The sequence below is a fragment of the Acinonyx jubatus genome, chromosome D1 (assembly GCF_027475565.1).
Source record: "Acinonyx jubatus isolate Ajub_Pintada_27869175 chromosome D1, VMU_Ajub_asm_v1.0, whole genome shotgun sequence".
In the NCBI taxonomy this organism is placed as follows: domain Eukaryota; kingdom Metazoa; phylum Chordata; class Mammalia; order Carnivora; family Felidae; genus Acinonyx; species Acinonyx jubatus.
In genome coordinates this window covers 103,598,654-103,622,666 of record NC_069390.1, presented here as the reverse complement: position 1 = coordinate 103,622,666, position 24,013 = coordinate 103,598,654, and the positions used below count along the sequence as shown (strand labels likewise).

Genomic DNA, 24,013 nt, shown 5'->3' with positions numbered 1-24,013 from the left:
ATTTGCATTTTTCTAATTGTTTCATTGTGATTAGATTCAGAACATGGATTTTTGAGTGAGGTACTATATAAGAGACACTGTATCCTTGTCAGTATCTTACATAAGAAGGCACATCATGTCATTTTTATCCCATAAGTGGTGACGTTAACTTTGATTATTTGTTAGGGTGTTGTCTATCAAAGGTGCCATTTTGTCACTTTGTAATGAATAAGAAACCTGAGGATACTTTGAGAGTGTGTAAATATCCTGTCTCAGGGATTTTAACATCTATTTTATAATTTTTTAAATCTATTGAGAATTCCATATCTGAATCAATTATTATTATAATGGTTGCAAAATGGTGATTTCCTACCATTTCTTCCAGTGCATTAACTGTCAAAAAGTTATTTCTCCCCCCACCTTTATATTTATTTAACAGTTTAAGATTAAATATGCACTTGTGTATTCTTTTTTGAATTATGACACAATGAATTTCATTTTTATCATTATTCATTCATGGTGCTCTAATTGTCCCAGTTTTGGTAAGTGGAGTTAGCGTCAAACCGGCTCGTTTCCTTTTGATGTGTGCTCACCGTTCCTCGAAAATCTTGCTTCCTGGCACAAGACCTTCAAGGACATTTTATACTTTCCATCTTTCTGACCTCGAACCAGCCATTTCTTCAGTCTGGTTCCTTTTAGTAGAGATTGGCATTTAGAAAGCAAGATCTGGCGCCATGTAATATATTTCAAAATATTACAAGAACACTGTTTGTTTCCTTGGGCCGCCACATGGAAGACTGGTGTGTGGTGATTTGCAATCCTAATTCTACCGTGATCTGCATGACCCTGGCAATTCCCTTCATCCTTTGGGGCTTGATTCATTATCTGAAAAGAAATTGGATTAGACAGGTATTTCTTAACCTTTTCAGGGTCACCGACACGTTTGCGAATCCGACAAAAGCTACGGTCCCATCTCCCCACAGACCATCTCCAGAAAGCAAACATTCGCATACATTTTAGGCGGGCTGAGACTCTGAAGCCCATTTGAGGCTCCAAATCCCTGGATTAAGTGATCTCTAGTGTGTTTTCAAACGCCGACATTCTGTGTGTCTATAAGCGACCCTGCTGCTATCAGAATGATTCCTCAGAGACATCAAAAGGTGGAGGGATTTCTACAAAAACAGACGAGAAAAGGATACAAAGAAAGGAGCCTGTGAGCAACGCGTTGCTCAGCCACAGTTCTTGCCCGGTGCCAAATGCAGTCACAGGTGAGCGGTTTTGGCGGGAAGCTCCCCAGGTAGGAGGAGAACGCCGAGGCAGGGGAAGGAGACCGCAGACCCGGGCCAGGTCTCTGCACCCCTCCGTTCCGCCCACCAGGGCTCGCTCTTGCCCTTCGTCTGGGTGGCCGAGGAACTGGGCGGGCCAGGCGGCGACCCCGCCCCTGGCAGCCGCGAGGCAGTCAAGAACCCCGAGCACCAGAGTCCGGAAAGAACGCGCCGTCCAGGCCCCGCCCGTCTTCCCTCCCTCCCCGCCGCCGACGTCGGCGGTGCTCCGGTCGCCATGGTGACCAATCGAGGCCCGGGCCCGCCCCCGCCTCCCAGCCCCGGCCCCCTGACGTCGGCGCACGTCAGCGGCGGCGCGCGCCTGGCTGGGCCCTGCGGAGCGGGAGGGAGTGAGCGAGGGAGCGAGCGGAGCGGCGTCGCCGGAGCCCAGCCGCGCCGCCGGCCCGCCAGCCCGCGCTCCAGTCCGCCGTGTCTAGCAGCGGGGCCCAGCATGGTCATGGCGGATGGCCCGAAGCACTTGCAGCGCGGGCCGGTCCGGGTGGGGTTCTACGACATCGAGGGCACGCTGGGCAAGGGTAACTTCGCTGTGGTGAAGCTGGGGCGGCACCGGATCACCAAGACGGAGGTGCGGCCCGGGGCTCGTCGGGAGCGTCCGAGGCGAGGGTCCGGGAGAGGAGCTGTTGGCCGGGAGGGGCGGCTGCAGCGGGGGGTTGGGGTGGGGGGGCTGGGTCTCCAGCTGAGGCGAGGGGCCTGGGACAGTGAGGACCTGGGAGGTTCAGGGGGTCGGTGAGCGCCGAAGGGCTCGGGGCCCGCTCCCCCGGAGTCGAGTGTCGTCCAATCAGTAACCCGACCAGCCGGGGCTTTGCCTTTTCTACGCCACCCTCGGTGGCCACACAGAATTTCGCCCAGAGCCTCTCACCCGGGCCGTGACCTGGTCCGTGGCCTCCGCTCCAGAGCCCAAGTTCCGCGTCTTCCCTGCTTTCAGCTGGGGGGTGGGGTGGGAGGGGAAGTCTGGGTGCTCCCGGGCTGCGCGGCGAAGGACGGGGCCGCCTGCGCCCGGACTCCCGCGCCGGGGCATCGCGCGGCCCCCATGACCGGGGCGCCCCTCCTTGGCCCGGCGAGGACGGGGGGGCCCCCCGGTGGCCGGGAATGCCCGGCCGGCCATTGTCCATCTTGTCTCCCTGCTTTTGCCCGACAGCGTCTCGGATCTGGTGTCAGCCTCGCTTGATCTCGTGCCTGAGGCATTTCCATCTAATACTCCAGACAATAGAACTGGTGTTAAAATGGTCATTCCTTGCCTTTGCACAGTCGGTGGCTCGGTCTTTCTTCGCCTAGGTTGTCCCTTTACCAGGTGTGCGTTCTGGCTGCGAAGACGCGTTCCTTAAGCCACATCTGAGGCCGCCTCTCTACTCCTAAAGCCCTCAACTGCTTCCCGACGCCGAATCCTGCATCCCCCCCCCCCTCCGCTGCACATTCTAATGCACCGCACATATCTTCTCACGAGTCTCTGTTCTTACCTAACCCGCCCCCCTTCCTTTCACTGCCTCAAGCTGCTCTCCTCAGGGTCTCTATTTTAAGACGTGCAAATTAAATACTTCAGAAAAACAGTTGAAACAAAACCATTCTTTAGAATAAAACCTTGTGTTTTTGACGTACTCTACCCTGCCTTATTGTAGTTGGTCTGGAGTTTCGTCCTTTTTCAGTATTTTTTTTTTCTACCCGGTTTTCATCCTATTCAGTTTTTCCCCTTATTAGTGCAAATGCACTACAGCTTGAATATGCAATAACCTAGGACTTTTTTTTTTTTTCCCCAGAATGGCTATGTAAGGTGAAGGACATTTGAAAACTTGAGTCATTTTTGTTGCTGTTGTTCTTGGAAGTTTTGCTTAATGTGAAGGAGTCCATTTCCAAAAAGTAGGGGCATCTGGCGTTATGTCATCTTCAGGTTTTGTCCTCCCCCCCCCCCCCCCACTAGTCCTGAGGGATTCCGAATCTGACTTATTTTTTTGGTATCAGGACCAAGGTCACAAATTTACCATTGTTACCAATTATGCTAAGTTTGTAATGATAAATAACGGGACTATAATGAGATTACTTAATCCTGATCCCAGCATTGCTAAAAATGAAGACATTGATGCCATCCCTCTAAAGAACCATGGCCTAATGCCTTGCTCTTTCCCCATAAATTACATTAAAAGAAGGCATTTTTAATCGTATATCTGTATATGAGCCCTTGCTTACGGACTCTAAAAATCGAACCAATAATTGTGCGTTAAAGAAAACGTCTACAGAACTTCTGAACATTTTTTATGTGGTTGAATTCCAAACCCATTAGTTCATAATTTTTTTTTTCTCATCAGCTTTTAACAGTGTTGGTTGCAAGGTTTAATGAATTCAGCTGTTATTTATTAGGTCAAATGTAGATAATACGGTATCGATTTAAGAACTGTTTACGTGGAGCTGGTGTGAGTGACACTTTAGCTTGAGGTTGACAGTTTAAACCCAGTGCCTTTTAAACTGATATATCTAGTGGAGCTAGGGGGCACTGTGGAGCAGTACGGTGGTTTGGCTATCAGATACTGAGATCGATGCGTTTGTAATTGAAGGCACAGGTTGGATCCTGAAAGATCGCTCAGATCCTCGTATACATGTGTAAAATGATTTAATTTAAAAGCTCAATTTCTAGTCCACAGAACCCACCTATCTCCCTTTCCTTTTCAAAAGAAGGTGGCCTTGGGGCACCTGGGTGGCTCAGTCGGTTAAGCCTTGGACTCGCTTTCAGCTCACATTCTGACCTCATGGTTGGTGGGCTCCAGCCCCTAGTGGGGCTCTGCCCGGACAGTGGGGAGCCTGCTCGGGATCCTGGCTCTTGCCCTCCCTCTCGCTCTCTGTCCCTCCCCCGCTCATGCTCTGTCAGTCTCTTTCTCAAAAAAAAAAATTAAAAAAAATAAACTTAAAAAAAGGTTTTTAGAAAAGGTGCCCTTAACATATAATAAGAAATAATGTGAATTTAAGATGGGTGCATGTTCCTGGTAATTTGGTGTGAGTGGCGATTTTAAAGTTGAGAGGAATGAGGGAAATAGGAAGGTAGTGAAGAGAAAAAGTTCTTGTAGATCTGAAGTTTTGGAGAGTTGCTCTGTGAACTTTCTCTGTAATTTGCATTAAGAATTGTTTAGCAACAGCACTGATACAGTTTCTTAAAGTATACTATTAATAAGGATTTTTAAAGCAGTGTTTGTTATCTTCATTTGCTGGATGATTGATTGTGTCTTCACTTGATTGATTTGTGTCTTCAATCAATACAGCTACCTCAAATACTGTAAATAAGATGGCTAGTGGCACCCTTAACGTTTTATTTATTATTTTAGGTTCTCATTGCTGAACGTATTACAGTAATTACAGTGAGAGAAATTAAAGTGGTGTAAAGAACAATATCAGATAAATACCATGATCGTACTTAGGCTATAGAAATTTCTTCGATATAGTATGTCTTAAAATCAATGTAAGTTTGTGTTTTAAAACTTAGAGGTCTTGTTTTCCAAGTTTGAACCCATGGCAAATTTTAGGACTTAATTTAAATGTCTGTGTGATGAAAAATTGGACCCCGTTATTTTTTTTAATGTTTATTTTTTGAGAGAGAGAGAGAGAGAGGGGCAAGGAGAGAGGGAGAGCGAATCTCAAGCAGGCTCAGCTCTGTGAACGCAGAGCCCAAGGCAGGGCTCGATTCCAGGAACCCTGAGACCGAGACCTGAGCTGAAATGAGTTGTCTGCTTAACCAACTGAGCCACCCAGGCACTCCAAGGACCCAGTTATTTTCACTTGGCACTTCTCTGTCACTCGTTCTGAATCACGGAAGAATGATGTATTTTCTACACAGCTTGGGAGATCCAAGACTGTTTGCCTTTTAGGAAAAGAAAAATCAGTACACAAAAAGAGATCTTCATTTTGGTCTAATCTATCAAATAGCTTAACATTGTTTAAGAAATGTAATTACATTCTCATCTGAAGCAGTATTCTTATGTTAGATCTCTATGTAAATTTTGCACACAAAAGGCAAGGCAGGTGGTGGTAGAATCCAGCTTCCTAATATAATACTTCAGAAAAGCTTTGTAGTGTTGGTTTGTGGTTTATGAATTAGAGTAGCTAATTTTGTAAAATTAGCATAATGGGAAAAGAATAATAGCATTTAGATTGTTAAACTATTTTAGGCAATAGTGGTTGCTAGTTTGCTATGCTGTGTGTGTCCTTGAGTAGTGTTTTATTTTATGAATACTGTGCTAGCAAGGAATTGTTTCCTTCCAATTGTATGGCTAGTTTTTTTTGTTGTTGTTGTTGGTTTTGTCTGTTAAATAAAATTCCAGAAAAGTCGTTTGTGCCCTTAAACTTTTTTTTTGTTTTGTATTAAAGAAATAGAGTCTTACTATAAAAAATAGGAGCATATAGTGTACAAAGAGTACCTGTGTAATTCCTCCACCAGTGGGAGTAAATCATTCTTATGACATATTTCCCTCTAGCCTTTAAAATTTTTTTCCATAGATGAGATCATATGCTATATACACTTATATAAATTGTATCCTTTTTTCCATTTATCATTATAGCATATTTTGGTTAATATATCTAACTTCATTAAATATTTTTAATAGCTGCATAGTGTTTCACCTAGTGGATGAATCCTCTTATTTAACAATTTTCTTATTAAACATTACGTAATTTCCAGTTTTCACTTAGAGTAAATAATTTGCAGTGAATAATCTTTGTATATGTAACTCTGTGCATTTTTTCCTGGGGGAGGGAGCAGGAGTGGGTAGTGAAATTTGGAGGTAAATTCCTAGAAGGGAAATTACCAAGTGAGAAGATACTATTTTCACATTAAAAAGTAATATGTATTATCAAATCAATCATGTTTATAATTGAAAAATTTTAAAGTATAGATAATGAAAAGAATTACCCATAATATCACCACCCCAAAATAACCATTAGTTATTGTCAGATTTTTTCTGTGACAGATAATTAAATTTCCGTCAATACCGTTCCTCTTGTATTGCTTAGCTAAAGAGCATGTAAGTGTGTGGTTTGTGGAATCTTGAAGCTGTTTCACAGAGGTTCTGAAATTCAGTGTTGGGCTATTTACTTATCCTTAAGAGAACCTGGAATGCAAAACTGATAGCAAGGACAGCCTGAAAACTGGTTTGTTTGTTTTTTCACTGAAAAGCTGTCTGTGTGCATTTTGGGGCTTTTAAGTTCAGGCATAATTCTGTACTACCTTAAAATATATTTTTATAGCTTTCCAAATAGTTAAATTATCAAAATTGCATTTTTAGAGCAAGGGTAGAAACAAGAGAAGGTATTATACTCTGATCACAATGTTTCTTGAAGAAGAGAACTTTTTTTTAATACATGTGAATTTTATATTTTGCTTTAAAGTTTTAAGACTCCTCTCAATAGTCTTAGTAATAATCTTGTGCGGTGAAATATTCCATATTTAGCAGCAGTACTATGTACAACAGAAGGACTTGTTTTTACCAAATAGTATTATCACTAGTATTTATATCTGGGCCTATGTATGGTCTTTATAGTGTGTTGAAACGAAAATTACATTTGTCGTGGAATATATATGCTTTATTAGAAACTGTTCTCTAGTTTCTTGGCACCCCAGGCAAGTAATAGTTGGCAAATTATTCTGCTAAATATTGCTCAAAATGATCTGTTCTTTTGAGCGAGTAGTTGGGGACAAACATCCAAAATAGAAATTGTGTAAATTTTTATATTCTGTAGAAATTTTTAACTTTAACAGAGTTTAAAGTGTTCTGATTCTAATTCTACTGGGAAATTCTATCTCAATATCGGGCAATTAAGAAAACATTTATTTGGAAATAACTGAAACTGGCCTCTCTTCCTGGATTCATATGATGACATGACTTACGGGCCACTGCTGATGGCAGAGGCAGTTTCCTTGGAGCCAAGTGGAGTCCAGAAATTCACTAAGATCATTCTTTGCTATTTAGTGTACCTAGCCCTTCTTTCACCTTCTACATCCATATTTTTGAAAAAAAGTTTTTTTTTTTAATGTATTTATATGCCTTTATACAGAAGGTTTGTGGAGAATGCTTTCTCACCCTTCAAAGAGAAATAGCCAGTATATATCTAGTTTGAGATTTTCAAAAGAATGAAAGACAATTACTTTTGGGGATTTCATCAGAAGATCATTTTAAAAAACATTTAAAAACACTTTAACAGTTAAAGTGATAAATCTTGGATGAATTAGACTGAAAAATGATTCTAAAATTTAAGTTCTTCTCTAAGATAGGCATAGTATTTATGTGTGTTCCCCAATAACATAAGGAACACATGCTCATTGTAGACATTGTTGAAAAGAGAAGAAAATAAACATCTTTAATGCCACCATCCAGACCAGGACATCACCGCTATTAATATTTGGTTCATATCCTCTTAGTTGTTCGCATATATTTTATATGTTAGTAATGAAATTGATATTGTCTATACATATGTTTTTTTTTTTTACTTAATGACTTACCATTTCCCCAAGTTAAAAAAAAAAAAAAAGTCTAAAGCGTGGCTAATTAGTATCCTTACATATGACTGTATGTTATTTGATCAATTTCCTATTATTGAACATTTAGATTATTTCCCTCTCTTGCTGTTTCACTTTCTAAGATAATGTTTCAGAAAGCATTCCTGTATATTTATATATCTGTATCTATATCTATCTGTGTGCTTATCTGATTTTTCCCTCAGAGTAATCCCATGGTAATGTACTTTCCTAGGTCAAGGAGTATGTCCTTACCATCTATGTTACGGCATGAGATGCCAAATTACCCTCCAGAAAAGTAGCACCTGTTAAGTTTCACCAGGAAGAAATCATTTGCCAGGAATATTGATTTTTAACATTTTTCTCAGTTGATAAGGGAAAATAATATTTTTTATTCGAATTCACATACCTGATTTAATATTTTTTATTTACTTTGATTGTATGGTTTTATTTTATTTTTGATGTTTTATTTATTTTTGAGAGAGAGAGAGAAAGTGAGCAGGTGGGCAGACAGGGAGGACCAGAGAGAGAGGGAAACACAGAATCCAAAGCAGGCTTCAGGCTTGAAAAAGCTGTCAGCACAGAGCCTGACAGGGGGTCGAACTTAACGAGCCTTAAGATAATGACCTGAGCCGAAGTCAGACTATAACTGACTGAGCCACCCAGGCACCCCAATTACGTGGGTAAATTGCATTTTTGTAAATTGCATTTTTATCTTTTGGCCCATTTTTTAAAATTGAGTTGTCATTTTTTTGATTTGTTTAAATAATTTTTAAGATAGAATATTTTTAATAATTTCTTTTATAGTCATGATAATCCTCGGTTCAATTTCTATGGATCTAAAAATGTAGTGACATTTACCTTTTCTGCAATCTGTTTTCCTTACCCACCATTAGAAAAGTCAGATGAAATCTTCATGAGAATTTATTTCATTATATAAATTCTTATACCTTAAAAGTCAAATTTTAAGTTGGAAAAAAGTCTAATTTATTTAAACTTAAAAGGTAGAGAACTCCATGTTAGTTTTACTACTGACTTTTTACTGCTTTCAGAAACCCTTTCACTGTGGGACCACTCAGTCATGTTGACTTGTCAGCCAAATGTTCTGATTCCACCCATGATTTGATATGTAAGCTTGTAAAGTGCATTTAATGTTTAATTTCAAAGATTTATAGGGTAAGAATAATGCTCTTTGGTACTTCAGAAGAACTGTATACAATCGGTATATTAGTGGTAAATAGTGCTGAGGCAAATGTTACCTGAGACAGTAAACATAGGTTAATCCCTTCTGATTTGTTACTAGAAGAATAGCTCTTATTGTGTAACTTCCTTGTAAATTCCCCTAAAGTTACTTTTGTATGTGTGGCTTCTTTAAGTGCATGAGATGAATATTTCTTTAATGAGAAGTGAAAAATAATTTTTGTTAAATTATCAGAAAGACAGGATAACATTACCATTAAATTGCATTTTGAAAAGTGAAAAAATGTCTTTCATCCATCAGCTTAACACTGTTTCCTTTCTGCTCTTGCATTTAATTGCTTATCTTCTGTACAAATTTGTATTTTACACGTTATTCCTTATATACACATTGCTTTTACTTTGTTGGAAACATTTTTCTATATATAATCTTTTAATTAATGTTTAAATTTTGTGAAATACCCATTTTATACAGAATTTAGAAAATAAAATGACTGATAGTTCACAGATGGGGAAGTTAGCATATGTGATAAACAAAATGATTTCATTTTTTTCTGTTTTTCCTATTAGAAAAGTAATTCATGCTCACTGAAGAAAAATTTTCCAAAAAGTATAAAGCAGAAAAATAAAATAATCCCCAACTGATTACACTGATAACACTGATAACATTTTTGTCATATTTGTATCTAATTTTCCCTGGCCTTTTTTTATACATACCTCCTGTTGAAAATTCACTTATATACCAGTTTTTTTTTTTTTTTAAACATTTTTTTAAACATTTTTGAGAGACAGAGACAGAGCATGAGTTGGGGAGGGACAGAGAGAGAGAGGGAGACACAGAATCTAAAGTAGGCTCCCGGCTCTGAGCTGTCCGTACAGAACCTGACATGGAGCTCAAGCCCACAAACCATGAGATCATGATCTGAGCCGAAGTTGGACACTTAACCAACTGAGCCTCCCAGGCACCCCTAAATACTAATCTTTTTAATTTAAAATTTTAGTCTAAGCACTTCTCTATATTTTTAAGAACTATTATAATAGTTGTGTAACACTCATAATATAAGCTTACTATAACTTGAGTAATTATTTCCCACTTACTGTTTCTGTTTCTATATTACAAATAATATTCATTGAATATATTTACAAATAAGTCTTTATCATCGTTTTAGATTATTTCCTTCAAATAATTTCTCAGAAGTAGAATCCTTAAGCTAAATACTGTGTGTGATTTTTTTCTTAAGTGTAATTAACATGGTGTTATCACTTTCAAGTGTAGCATTTAATAATGATTCAACAATTCATACATTACTCAGCATTCATCACAATAAGTGTACTTTTATCTTTTGATTTTAATTTTTTTTATTTGAGTGTAGTTGATACACAATGCGTCATTACTTTCAAGTGTACAACTTAGTGATTTGACACGTTTACACATTATGCTACATTTATCTTGTATAGCTACCATCTGCCCCGTTACATCATCAATACGGTATCATTAACTGTATTCCTTATACTGTGACTTTTATTTCCATGTTTTATTCATTCCATAGCTGGAAGCCTGTTTCTCCCTCTTTCTTTCACCCATTTTGCCCAATGCCCCACCCTCTTCCCCTCTGGCACCTATCAGTTTGTTCTCTGTAGGTCTGATTTTGCTTTTTGTTCATTTGTTTTTGGTTTTTTTTGGATTCCACTTATGAGTGGAGCCGTATCGTATTTGGAGATATGATGGAAGATGCGAGGAAGGAGAGAATCCCCAGCAAGCTCTGCCCTGTCAGTGCAGAGCTGGACATGGGCTCGATCCCACGAACCATGAAATCAGGACCTGAGCCAAAATCAAGAGTTGGATGCTTAACCCACTGAGCCACCCAAGTGCCCCAATTTCATCCTTTTTTTATGGCTGCATAATCCATTTTACATATACACATACATACTACATCTTCTTTATCCATCTTTTGATGGACACTTACATTGCTTCCATATCTCAGCTATTGTAAATCAGGCTGCATTAAACATAGGGTTACATGTATCTTTTCCAATTAGTGTTTTTGTTTTCTTTGGGTAAATGCCCATTAGTGGAATTACTGGATCATATGGTGTTTCTATTTTTAATTTTTGACTAACCTCCATACTGTTTTCCACAGTGGCCTTGCCAGTTTATATTCCCACCAACAGTGCACGAAGTTTCCTTTCTTCTCCAGATCCTCACCGACACTTGTTATTTCTTGTCTTTTTGATTTTAGCTCTTCTGACTGGTGTAAGGTAATAACTCATTTTGATTTTGATTTGCATTTCCCTGATGATGACTGATGTTGAGCATCTTTTCATCTGTCTGTTGGCCATCTGGATGTTGTATTTGGAACAATGTCTATTCAGGTCCTCTGCCCACTTTTTAATTGGTTTGTTTTTTTGGTGTTGAGTTGTATGGGGTTTTTATATAGTTTGGATATTAACCCCTTATCAGATACCTCATTTGCAAATATCTTCTCCCATTCAGTAGGTGGCCTTTTTGTTTTGTTGATGGTTTCCTTTGCTGTACAAAAGCATTTTATTTGGTATAGTCCTAATAGTTTATTTTTGCTTTTGTTTCCCATGCCAAAGGAGACCTATCTAGAAAAATGTTTCTATGGCTGATGTCAGAGAAATTACTCCCTGTGTTCTCTTCTAAGATATTTATGGTTTCAGGTCTCATATTTAGGACTTAATCCATTTTGAGTTTTATTTTTGTGTATGATGTTAGAAAGTGATCCAGTTTCATTTTTTTTGCATGTAGCTGTCCAGTTTTTCCAGCACCATTTGTTGAAGATTTCACCGTTGTATATTCTTGCCTCCTTTGTTGTAGAGTTGTTGGGTGTATTTCTAGGCTTTTGTTCTGTTCTGTTGGTGTATGTGTCTGTTTTTGTGCCAGTACCATACTATTTTGATTACTATAGCTTCGTGATCTATCTTCAGGTCTGGGATTGTGATACCTCCAGCTTTGTTTTCTCTCTTAAGATTGCTTGGGGTCTTCTATGATTCCATACAAATTCTAGTGTTTTTTGTTCTAGGTCTGTGAAAAATATTACTGGTATTTTGATAGGGATTGCATTAAATTTATAGATTGCCTTGGATAATATAGACAGCTTAATGTTGATTCTTCCCATCTACAAGCGTGGAGTATCTTTCCATTTGTTTGTTGTGTTCAGTTTTTCTTTCATCACTGTTTTATACTTTTTGGAGTACAGGTCTTTCACCTCCATGGTTAAGTTCATTCCTGTGTATCTTATTCTTTTTGGTACAATTGTAAATGGGATTGTTTTCCTAATTTCTCTTTCTGCTATTTCATTATTAGCCATAGAAATTCAGTAGATTTCTGTATATTAATTATATATCCTGTGACTTTCCTGAATCCATGTATCAGTTGTAGTAGTTTTTTGGTGATGTCTTTAGAGTTTTCTATTTCAAGTATGTCATCTGCAAATAAAGTTTTACTCCTTCCTTACGAATTTGGATGCCTTTTATTTCTTGTCTGATTATAGTGAGTAGGATATCCAGTACTATGTTGACTAAAAGTGGTTAAGAGTGGACATGCTTGTCCTGTTCCTGATCTTGGAGGAAAAGCTCCTAGTTTTTCACTACTGAGTATGATGTTAGCTGTGGATTTGTCGTGTATGGACTTTGGTATATTGAAGTAGTTCCCTCTGAACCTATTTTGTTGAGAGTTTTTGTCATGAATGAAAGTTGTACTTTGCTAAATGCATTTTTTGCATCTTTTGAGATGATCATATGGTTTTTATCTTTTCTCTTGTTAATGTGATGTATCACCTTGATTGATTTGCAAATATTGAACCACCTTTGCATCCTTAGAATATATCCCACTTAATCATGCTGAATGATTTTTAAAAAATATTTATTTATTTTTGAGAGAGACAATGCAAGCAGGGGAGGGGCGGGGGGGGGGGGGGACAGATGATCCGAAGCAGGCTCTATCTACCCTGCAGCAGTGAACCCCATATAGGGCTCAAACTCACAAACCGTGATATCATGACCTGAACTGAAGTTAGATGCTCAGCCTAGTCAGATGCTCACCTGAGCCACCCAGGTACCCTGGTGAATGATTTTTTTTTTAATGTATTGTTCAATTTGATTTGCTTATATTTTGAGTATTTTTGCATCTGTGTTCATCAGAGATAGTGGTCTGTAGTTTTTGTATGGTGGTTTGTTTGTTTTTTGTAGTGTGTTTTATCTGGTATTGGTATCAGGGTAATGTGGCCTCTTACAATGAATTTGGAAGTTTTCCTTCCTATTCTCTATTTTTGGAATAGTTTGAGAGGAATAGGTATTATGAACTCTTGTTTACATGTTTGGTAGAATTCACCTGTGAACCCATCTGGTCCTGGACTTTTTTGGGGGGGGGGGGGAGTTTTGTTGTTGTTGTTGTTGATTTACTGATTGAATTTCATTGCCAGTTATCAGTCTGTTGAATATTCTGTTTCTTCTTGATTCAATTTTGAAAGGTTATATGTTTGTAGGAATTTATCCATTTCTTCTAGGTTGTCTGATTTGTTGGCATAAAACTTTTTATAATCTCTTATAATTCTTTGTATTTCTCTGATGGTTCTTTCTCCTCCTTCAATTCTGATTTTACTTATTTGAGCCCTTTTTTTTCTTTTTTTTTTTTTTAAGTCTGGCTAAAAGTTTGTCAGTTTTGTTGATCTTTTCAAAGAAGTGGCTCCTGGTTTCACTTTGATGTAATAGAGTTTTTGTAGTCTCTATTTCATTTATTTCTGCTCTATATTATTTTTTTCACTTCTACTGGCTTTGGGTTTTGTTCTTCTTTTTCTGTCTTTAGGTGTAAGTATAGGTTTTTATTTGAGATTTTTCTTGCTTCTTGAGGTAGACCTGTATTGCTGTAATCCTTCCTCTTAGAATAGCTTTTGTTGCATCTGAAAGATTTTGGACCATCGTGTTTTCATTTTCATTTGTTTCCATGCATTTTTTCATTTCCTGTTTGATGAATTGTTGGACCCATTTACAGTTTAGTAACATGTTCAGCTTCCATATATTTGTGTTCTTTTCAGGTGTGTGTGTGTGTGTGTGTGTGTGAGTGATTTCTAGTTTAATACCCCTCTGGTCAGAAAAGATGCATAATATGATTTCATTCTTTTTTAATTTGTTGAGACTTGTTTTGTGGCCTAACATGTTATCTGTTCTGGAGAATGTTCCATGTGCAATTGAAAAGATTGTGTATTCCACTGTTTTGGGATGAAATGTTCTGAATGTATCTGTTAGATCCCTTTGGCCTAGTGTGTCATTCAAAGCCAGTGTTTCCTTGTTGATTTTCTGTTTGGATGATCTGTCCATTGATTATGTGTTAAAGTCTCTTACTATTAGCGTATTTCTATTGATTTTTTCCTTTATGTCAGTTAATAGTTGCTTCGTGTATCTGAGTGCTTTCATGTTGGGTGCTTAAATACTTATTATTGTATTCTATTTTTGGATTGTTCCCTTCATGATTATATACTGTCTTTCTTTGTGTCTTGTTAGTTTGTATTGTAAAGTCTGTTTTGTATGATGTAACTATTGCTACCCCAGCTTTCTTTTTGCTTTCATTTGCCTGATAAATGTTTTTTCCATCCCTTCCCTTTCAATTTGCATGTATCTCTAGGTCTGAAGTGAGTCTCTTGTAAGCAGCATGTAGATGGGTCTTGCTTTATCCTTTTAGTCATCCTGTGTCTTTGGATTGGAGAAATAACCCATTTACATTTATAATTATCAATAGGTAGGTACTTACTGCCATTTTGTTACTTGTTTTACGATTATTATTGTAGTTCTTCTCTGTTCCTTCTTGTTTTGCTCTCTTCCCTTGTGGTTTCTTTAGTATTATGCTTGGATTCCTTTCCCTTTATTTTTTTGTCTGTTACAGGTTTTTGATTTATAGTTCCCATTAGATTCATAAAAAAACATCTTATACAGATAGCAGTGTATATTAAGTTGATGGTTGCTTAAGTTTGAGCCCATTCTTACAGCACTACATTTTTCTCTCCCCCCCCGCCCCCCCACACACATTTTATGTTTATGATATTCTATTTTACATCCTTTTATTTTGTGAATCCCTTGTCTGATTTTTCTGCCAGTGTTTAGGTGGTTTTCAAAGGTATTTGCACAGATATGGCTGTTACCTTCGTATATGTGTGGGACAAGGTGAGCTCAGGATCCTTCACCATCTTTCTAGAACTCCCTCAGGATGGATAATTTTTAAGGTTCTTGAAAAAAAATGTCAAATTACCTTTCAGAAAAATTATAACCTATTTTATGGTTATACCAGCAATGTATAAAAGTGGCCATCTTATTGAACCTTAGCTTACAAGAGTGTTTACTTTTTAATTTTTGTAAATATAGGAGGAAATGAGAGGTATTTTTTGAGATATAGTCTACATAACTTATTAGGTATTTTATTGTTTTTAATTCATGTTGTTCCACTTCTGAGGTTGAATATTCAGTGTTATATGTAAGCCCTCCAGAATTGTATAGGAAACCTTCCTTTTGTCTCCTAGCAGAAGGAATATAAATTTTTCTATCTTAATAACTCACTAAAGGTTTATTTATTTATTTTAATGTTTTTTTATTTTTGAGAGAGAGAGACAGAGTGCAAACAGGGGAGGGGCAGAGAGAGAGGGAGACACAGAATCTGAAGCAGGCTCCAGGCTCTGAGCTGTCAGTACAGAGCCCGATGCAGGGCTTGAACTGAAAAACCTTGAGATTGTAACCTGAGCCGCAGTCAGTTGCTGAACTGACAGAGCCACCCACGTGCCCCAAGGTTTATTTTTTTAAAAATACATTGATGCATATATAGGATTTGGCTAGTTGAATAACAACAAAAAAGGAATCCCTCAATTTAGAGTCCCTTGCTTGATTTTGTTGTGACCATATAGATTTTGTCCTCGGTACTTTGTTCAGAGCTAAGTAGAAAAGGGATGCAGACAGTAAGATCCCAGAATTCTAAGTTATTAGTTATCTTTAAAATGAGCTGTTGGCTGGGGTGCCTGGGTGCCTCTGCTAGTTAAGCATCCGACTTCGGCTCAAGTCATGATCTTGTGGTTCATGAGTTTGAGCCCTGCGTCGGGCTCTGTGCTGACAGCTCGGAGCCTGGAGCCTGCTTCAGATTCTGTGTCTCCTTCTCTCTCTGACCCTCCCCTGTTCACACTTTGTCTTTCTCTGCCTCAAACATAAATAAACATAAAATTTTTTTTTTTTTAAATGAGCTGTTGGCACACAACCTTTTTGTATGTTGGAACTTTTATACACATTGGGAAAATCCCCAAGTGCATATTTTTTTGTTGATAAAATTTGTTTTCCAAAACATGTTCTCTTTGTTCTCACAGGTCTATTAAATTCCTTGAGGGTAGGAATCACATCTCTTTGATTTTTGTATACTAAGCATTATTCCAGGCACACAACAGGTGCTCAGTGAATATGTGTCTAATAGGCTATTTAAAAGAGTAAAAAGACTCCGGGCACCTGGGTGGCTCAGTTGGTTAAGCATCCAACTTGAGCTCAGGTCATGATCTCACAGTCTGTGAGTTTGAGCTCAGAGCCTGGAGTCGGCTTCAGAATCTGTGACTCCCTCTTTCTCTGCCCCTCCCCTGCTTATGCTCCATCTTTCTCTCTCAAAAAATAAATGAATGTTAAAAAAATGTTTTTTTAATTAAAAAAAAAGGTAAAAAGACTTAACTTGAAGTTAGAAGGCCTGTGTTTTTTTTCCCATTAATTCACTTGAGCTTTAGGACCTTTGTAGATATGTGACATCTTTTGAACCTCAGTTTCATCTACTCATGGGTGCACTGCTTTTTCCATTTACTTCACAAAGTTGAGAAATAAATGAGATAAAATATGTTAAAGTATCTTGTGAAATTAAAAAGTACTGTACAGTTGTGAAACTCATGATCATTATTATCTGGGAAGTATTTGGTAATGAGTCCCATTGTTAAGAAATTATCTGGAAGGATATACCAGAGCCTGCTAGCTAGTCACCAAGAATCCAATGTTTCCTCTTCTTCCTGGACCTATCACTGGAATGTGTCCTGGCCTCTTTCGCATTTAGATACGGTTATGTGACTGAGTTCTCACCAATGGAGTGAATAGAAATAATGTGTGCCACTTCAGGCCCAACCCTTAAAAACCTATCGTGAGGGCTCCCCAAGCTTTTTTCTCCTTCTCTCTCCTTCTGTCTCCAGGTTGGAATGGAGACAGTCCTGGGGTAACTGTGGAAGGCTTTAAGGGTGGTGAAGCCTCCTTTAACCTGCTTGGAGGCATCTGCACCCATCCAGTTGTGCTACATGAGCAAGAAATAAGCCTCTGTTGTATTGGAATCTCTGTACATTTTGCGGTCTACTTGTCGTAGCAGTTAGACTACTCCTAACAATTAAAAGGAGCATGCTGACACATGCTCTACTTTTTCTTTAGTGCTTTATGTTTTCATAATCCTTACAGCAACCTTACAAGCAAGGGATCACAGGTCAAAGCTGTAAGTGTATAGAAATGTGGTCCATATAATTACAAAACAAAATAGAAGAAAGAATGATATTTTTTCATTTAAGAATTTTTTGGTTGAGAAAAGTTAAATAATGAGATTTATGACTGGTTATTATTTTTTATTTTTTGAATGTTTATTTTTGAGAGAGCATGAGCAGGAGAGGGGCAGAGAGAGAGGGAGACAGAATCCAAAGCAGGCTCCAAGCTCTGAGCTGTCAGCACAGAGCCTAATGGGGGGATTGAACTCAGGAGCCGTGATATCATGACCTGAGCCGAAGTCAGATGTTTAACCGATTGAGCCACGCAGGCACCCCCTGAGATTTATGACTTATTATTAAAGTTCATTTACATACCTTGTATATTTTTCAGTTTTTCATTGTTGGAGGCCAGGATTTCAAAAGAGTATGAGGTATCTCTTGGTAATACCTTGCTTTAATTGGAATTTAGTGTGTAAATTTTTTCTTTAACATAATGTTAAAGCTATTATAATCAAGATACTCATTTTCTGTTTATTAGCTGGTTCTAATGCATTTCATTATAAAAGTTTTTTGTTGGTGTGGGTACAGGTATCTAGACATCCTCTAGAAATTGGAGGACAAGACATTTTCCTCAAAAGAAGCATGTGTGAAACTTCATATTACCTTCCTAAGGAATAATATTGGGGAAATTAAAATACACACTTATCCTTTTATGTGGCAGCACTTACCCAAAGTAACTGATAATACTGTATCGTAAGATTGAGGAGGGAGGGGGTCGCTTTAAATCTATTTAGGTTTGAGGTGGTCCAGTAATGTCCCTAATATCAAGTACAATATTGATCAGTCTCCTTCTCTAGCATATTTTAGCATGTTTTACTTTCTAGAATATTTTGATTGTAGAAATAAATAATATACCATCAAACATAAAATAATTATCACAGAATGGACGCACTTTACTGTCTAGAGAGGCACCTGCCCCCTTTCTTCTTCAGCAATAAATTTAATTTGATACATTATATTTAGTAATCTGATTTCCCCTAGGAGGCTTGAGTTCTTCTCTGGGTTACAATTAATTCAAATCAGGAAATAAGCTGTGGACAGCAGATTAGAAATCCAGAAGGGTAAGAAATAAACCTTATAGTAGAGCTTTAAAAGGCAAGAGCAAAGGACAAAGCAGCCATAGGAAAGAAGAAAAAACTAACCGTATAAACAGGAGTTTGAAGGAATTAAGTGAATTGACAAGCTCAGTCCTATTTTCTTGGATACCTTTTAGGAGTATTGAACTATTTATTATATCACATACAGTAACTGATATTAATAATTGCCTTGAAAAGTAACATAAAACTGAGTAATGTTCAGAATACATTTTGGTAGAATGTGAGGTACATTTTATTTATTTATTTATTTATTTATTTATTTATTTATTTATTTATTTATTTTTAATGTTTATTTTTGAGAGAGAGCGCACCAGCGAGCAGGGGAGGGGCAGAGAGAAAGGGAGACACCGAATTCAAACCAGGCTCCAGGCTCTGAGCTGTCAACACAGAGTCCGACGCAGGACTCGAACTCACAAACCGTGAGATCATGACCTTAGCCGAAGTCACATGCTCAACCGACTGAGCCACCCAGGTGCTCCAAGTACATTTTAGAGTTTCTTCAGAACTTGTTATAATCAAGGTTTGGGTGGTTCCCACTGATCTGAAAATTTTAGTTAAATCAGGACGGCTTATTTCCTAACCAAATAGCTACTATTTCTTAAAAAATTAGTTCTTCTTAGGTTGCGTAGAAAAAAGTACATGATTCTTGATTTCTGACTACCTAGTTACTCACCTTCAAATGCAGTTCCTTCAAATTATTAACCTTGGAGTGGTTTGAGTTCTTATCTATTTGTGCTAGAAAGAAGCTACATTGTTTAAAAATCAGTTTCTTTTAAGGAAGTGAAAAGCTAGCGTAATTACTAACAGATGAGTTTTTGGACTTCAATTTTTTTTTTAAGTTTACTTATTTTGAGAGAGCACAGGGTAGGGAGGGGAGGGGCAGGGAGAGAGAGAATCCTAAGCAGGCCCCACACTGTGAGCAGGATGGGGGGGGGGATGGCAATGCAGGGGCTCTAACTCACAAACCGAGAGATCATGACTAGAGCTGAAATTAAGAGTCTGATGTTTAACCGTCTGGGCCACCCAGGCACCCCTGCGCTTCGATTTTTAAAACACAGTTGAATCCAGTTGGTATCTTTCATATAAATTGATTTTAATACTTTATATTTAGCTCCCCCACCACCGCCCAACCAAAGCTATGTCTACATTCTTTGGAATCTATCACTTTTCTAGAAAAATTGTTTCAATACAGCAGAAATTGCCTTCTACTCAGCTGATCATTTGTTTAGAGGTACTTTGCAGCGAGATAACTGGTTGAAGCTGCTGAGATTTTATTTCTTCAGTTTATAAGTAGAGTAAAACATTACGGTTACACTAAAAGAGAAATATATTTTATTAAAGCGACTTTGCAGGGTTATTTGTCATGGCACACTAAAGATACTCCTAAACAAAATCTACTGCAGTGCCTCACATGTGGTAGATGTTTAAGAAACATTTGTTGAATGAGCATTGAATTTAAACTAGTTTTTGTTGTCATAGCAACCTACAGGCAAAGTGTCAGGGGTGCTGTATTTTTAATTTTTTTATAAATGTTTGTTTATTTTGAAAGGAGGGAGGACAGAGCTTGAGCGGATGAGGCAGGTGTCGTATATTTAAAAGATTCTTAACTAGAAAATATTAACCATCACATACTAATTGTATTTATTTGTGTCCGGGATGCAGGTGGCGATAAAAATAATAGATAAATCTCAGCTGGATGCAGTGAACCTTGAGAAAATCTACCGAGAAGTACAAATAATGAAAATGTTAGACCACCCTCATATCATCAAACTTTACCAGGTAGGACTTAACCTTTTTCTTCTCCATGCTTCTCACAACCCATTCTCTCTTTTGCATCATTTTTCTCTTTGTGTGAGTTTTTTCAGTCTATTAAAAAAAAGATGATTATATGGTTTCGTTAAGCTGGGTACACCCATTTTTTGTATTTTAATAAAAAACTAGGAAGTAAAAAACTAATAGCTTAATTTTAAGTTGTCTCTGAGACTGTAAGGTATTTAATTCAAAAGTTTGTAGTTTTGCTTTTCTGATACTTAAGCCTGTTGTCTTTTGGTGGTGGAACCATTAATGGGGATATGGCAGTTTTGCTTATTTAAAAAAAAAAAAAACACTTTGTTTTTTGAAATACAAAGGTTAAAATAGCATATTACCTAGTGGCATACTTGGTAATACTTAGAACCAAGTCGTATATTTTGTTTGGGTTATTTTGTCAGATAAAGTAAGTGAGCCATTTTTTTTAAAAAAAAAAATCAACTTTATTGAGATAAAATTTTGTAAAATAACTATACCCATTTAAAGTATAAGCTGTGTTTTTTAAAAGGAAGATTTTCTCCGATTTTTAAAGAGTAATTCATGTTGAAGAATGACAATGTAATACAAAACATTTTTTTAACATTTCTATTTGTTAATATGTAGAATTTTTATATTGGAAAACTATTTTTAAGCTAAAATGTTACACTCTGCTAGCCTATGACTTGTGTCTCCCTGGTGTGATGTGTGCACCCAGTGGTATGCTGTCCTCAGCCTGTACTGGCTTGTAGTATCTATAACATTTTCAGAAGTTTTGTGAGTCAATTAATAGCGTGTTAGTAGCCCAAAATTGGCAATGTTGGGAGTATTTATACCACAGGAAGCTGTTCACAAGTCAGGGCCATTTTATTTTCCCCCCTACAGAGAGCTAATACTGGCCCACCACTGTGTATACTCACATGGGTTAGCACAAGTGTCCCTTGGGCATAAGAAAATATCAAAACGTCTAACTATGTGTATTTTTTGTATTTATCTTCTTGTGTGCACTTTATCATGTATATAATGTGTTTATACAATTATGCAGCACAAGTATGTAATTTGTGTCTCTTTACGTTCATATAAACATACACAGGTACGTGTATATATTTACATGTACATGCCTATGTACATATGTGTCTGGCTAGACGATTGGTTATTGATAGAGATTTGCAATTAAAAAGGTGTGGAGACCCTTAGTGTTACCATTAGAATGAGAGACTATGATGTGCCACTCAAAACAATTCCCAAAGTTCTAAAACTGCACATGGCGCCTTAGGTCATATTTACATCACAGTATTTCTCCCTTTAAGCCTTTTTTTTTTTTTTTTAATTCCTAAAGAGAATACTTATAAGAACCTAATCACATCCTTAGAAGTCTGATGAACCATAAGCTAAACTGAGGCTACAACTACCATGTTTCACACAATTCCATCTTTATTTGAGCTAAATAATCAGTTAAATTGACTTACTATTTGGCTTATTTAGATGCAAATTGTAGATAGCTCTTTTCTGGCCTGATTGGGAATAGTCCTAAACCTACATGTTAGAGCAAAATTAGTCTTCAGCCTTTGAGTAGATGGCAGTTAAATTTTCACTGTTAGCTTGTGCCAGTACATTAAAAGATAGTGTTACAGAAAATCTAAAATTCACTCATTTTGAACTTATCAATTCATTTCCTTTTGGCTCATTATAGTTTGAAATAGCAAGTCAATGACACTGACACGCTTCCTTTTCCAACCTAGGAAAATTAATTTAAATAAAACTGTACAGCAGTGAAGTTATGAAGAAACGTTTGAAGATTGTTTTTAAAATAACAGTAGTTTATAACAGTATGGCAGTACAGTAGGAGAAACATCCTATTGTGCCAGATTATTTAGGATATAGGCCAGATAAACTGAGCTCTATTTTATTATTCCTCAATCAGAGTCTACCAGATAGCACAAGGCTAGAAAAGTCTGTGAGGTGATAAAAAGTTGATCTTCAAAGCTCCTTCTATCTATATTAATATTTCTTAAACTTGAACGTGTGTAACAATCACAATTTCTGTTTAAAAAATTTGTTAAAATGGGAATTCTGTGTCAGTAGGTCTGGGGTGGGGCCTGAGATGCTGCATTTCTAACAGGTGCCTGGGCAGTGCCGCTTCCTCTGATCCATGGGCCAAACCTGGAAAAGAAAGAACCTAGATTTTTCACAGAAGAGTTAGCATAAAGATACCGTCAGTCGTGTAAACTTTGCCACCTTCTGAATTATTCGTAACTTGGGTACTCTTATTAGTAGTTTTATTTGTAATTCCATAGAATGTTGAATTAGAGTAGAATCCTTTCCTGTCAGACTAATATGGAATTATTTATCAATAGGTAATGGAGACCAAAAATATGTTGTACCTTGTGACAGAATATGCCAAAAATGGAGAGATTTTTGGTAAGCACTTCACTGTTCTTTAAATTTGTTCTTAATTTGAATATGTCACTAATCTTCATGAATGTAGTATTTTCTGTTAATTTTCCTGCTCGTTTAAGAGTTGGTAACTAGAACCTTTTAAGGATTAGAATACAATAAAATATTCAGTATGACAAAGATATGGAATATAACTTATTCTCTTGTATTCATGATGTTTATGTTTTAAAGCTGTTGCTTAATTTTGTCAGCTGCATGAGAGAGAAGGGAGAATCACAGACAGGAAGAAACTTGGAGTCATATTGCAAGGGGGATTTTCTTTCCTTTTATGTTTCCTTTTATCTTCATTTTTTACCTTTCCTTCCAGGGGCAAAATTAGTCAACAAATACTTACTGAGTTCCTACTGCGTCCCAGCATTGTTTTAGGTATAGAGGATATAGTGGTGACCTAAATAACATGGTTCCTGCTGTTGTGGATCATACGGTTTAGAAAGCTCCCAACTGTAGCTGTAAGACCCTGGGCCAGTCGCTATACCTCTCTGGGACTTGGTTGCTTTATCTCTGTTAAGAGAGTATTTGATTAATTGGGTTTTATGATCCATTCTAACCCTTGAAAAATTACAAATATATTTTTAGTGTTTATTTAGTTTTGAGAGACTGAGTGCAAGCGGGGGAGGAACAGAGATAGAAGGAGGCACAGAATCCGAAGCAGGCTCCAGGCTCTGAGCTGTCAGCACAGAGCCCTATGTGGGACTTGAACCCACAAACCATGAGATCATGACCTGAGCCTAAGTCAGATGCTTAACTGACTGAGCCACCCAGGCGCCCCTAACCTGCCCATTTAAATCCAAAATGGTTTTTAAACAGCCTTTGTGAGGAATTATTTACCTACAATAAATTGCATATATTTAACATGTACAATTTAATAAGTTTTCACACACATAACATACACACACACACACACACACACACACACACACATCACCACAGCCAAGATACCCATAGTTCCCAAAGTTCCTTTGTGCCCCTCTATAATTTCTCTTGGCCCACCTCACCACCAAGCAACTGCTGATCTGTTTTGTGTCACTGTATGTTAGTTTCTGTCTTCTTGAGTTTTATATAAATGTGGCCATTCAGTATATGCTTTTTTGTCTGGCATCTTTCGCTAAGTGTAAT

At 37.6% G+C, this 24,013-nt stretch overlaps 1 protein-coding gene across 3 annotated transcripts in view; it reads left to right on the top strand.

The window, feature by feature from the left end:
- Window positions 1–1,607: 1,607 nt before the first annotated feature.
- The window catches only part of SIK2 (salt inducible kinase 2), a 121,988-nt gene continuing 99,582 nt past the window's right edge, over window positions 1,608–24,013 (top strand). Inside the window, exons 1-3 of one of the 3 annotated variants that reach the window (XM_027036476.2) lie at window positions 1,608–1,887; window positions 20,318–20,434; window positions 22,798–22,861. In XM_027036476.2, coding sequence (XP_026892277.1) covers window positions 1,753–1,887; window positions 20,318–20,434; window positions 22,798–22,861 — 316 coding nt within the window. In that variant the 5' untranslated portion in view covers window positions 1,608–1,752. Of the gene's footprint in view, window positions 1,888–20,317; window positions 20,435–22,583; window positions 22,702–22,797; window positions 22,862–24,013 lie in introns of those variants that run through there. The other 2 variants (XM_027036475.2, XM_053204124.1) reach the window with 2 other exon arrangements.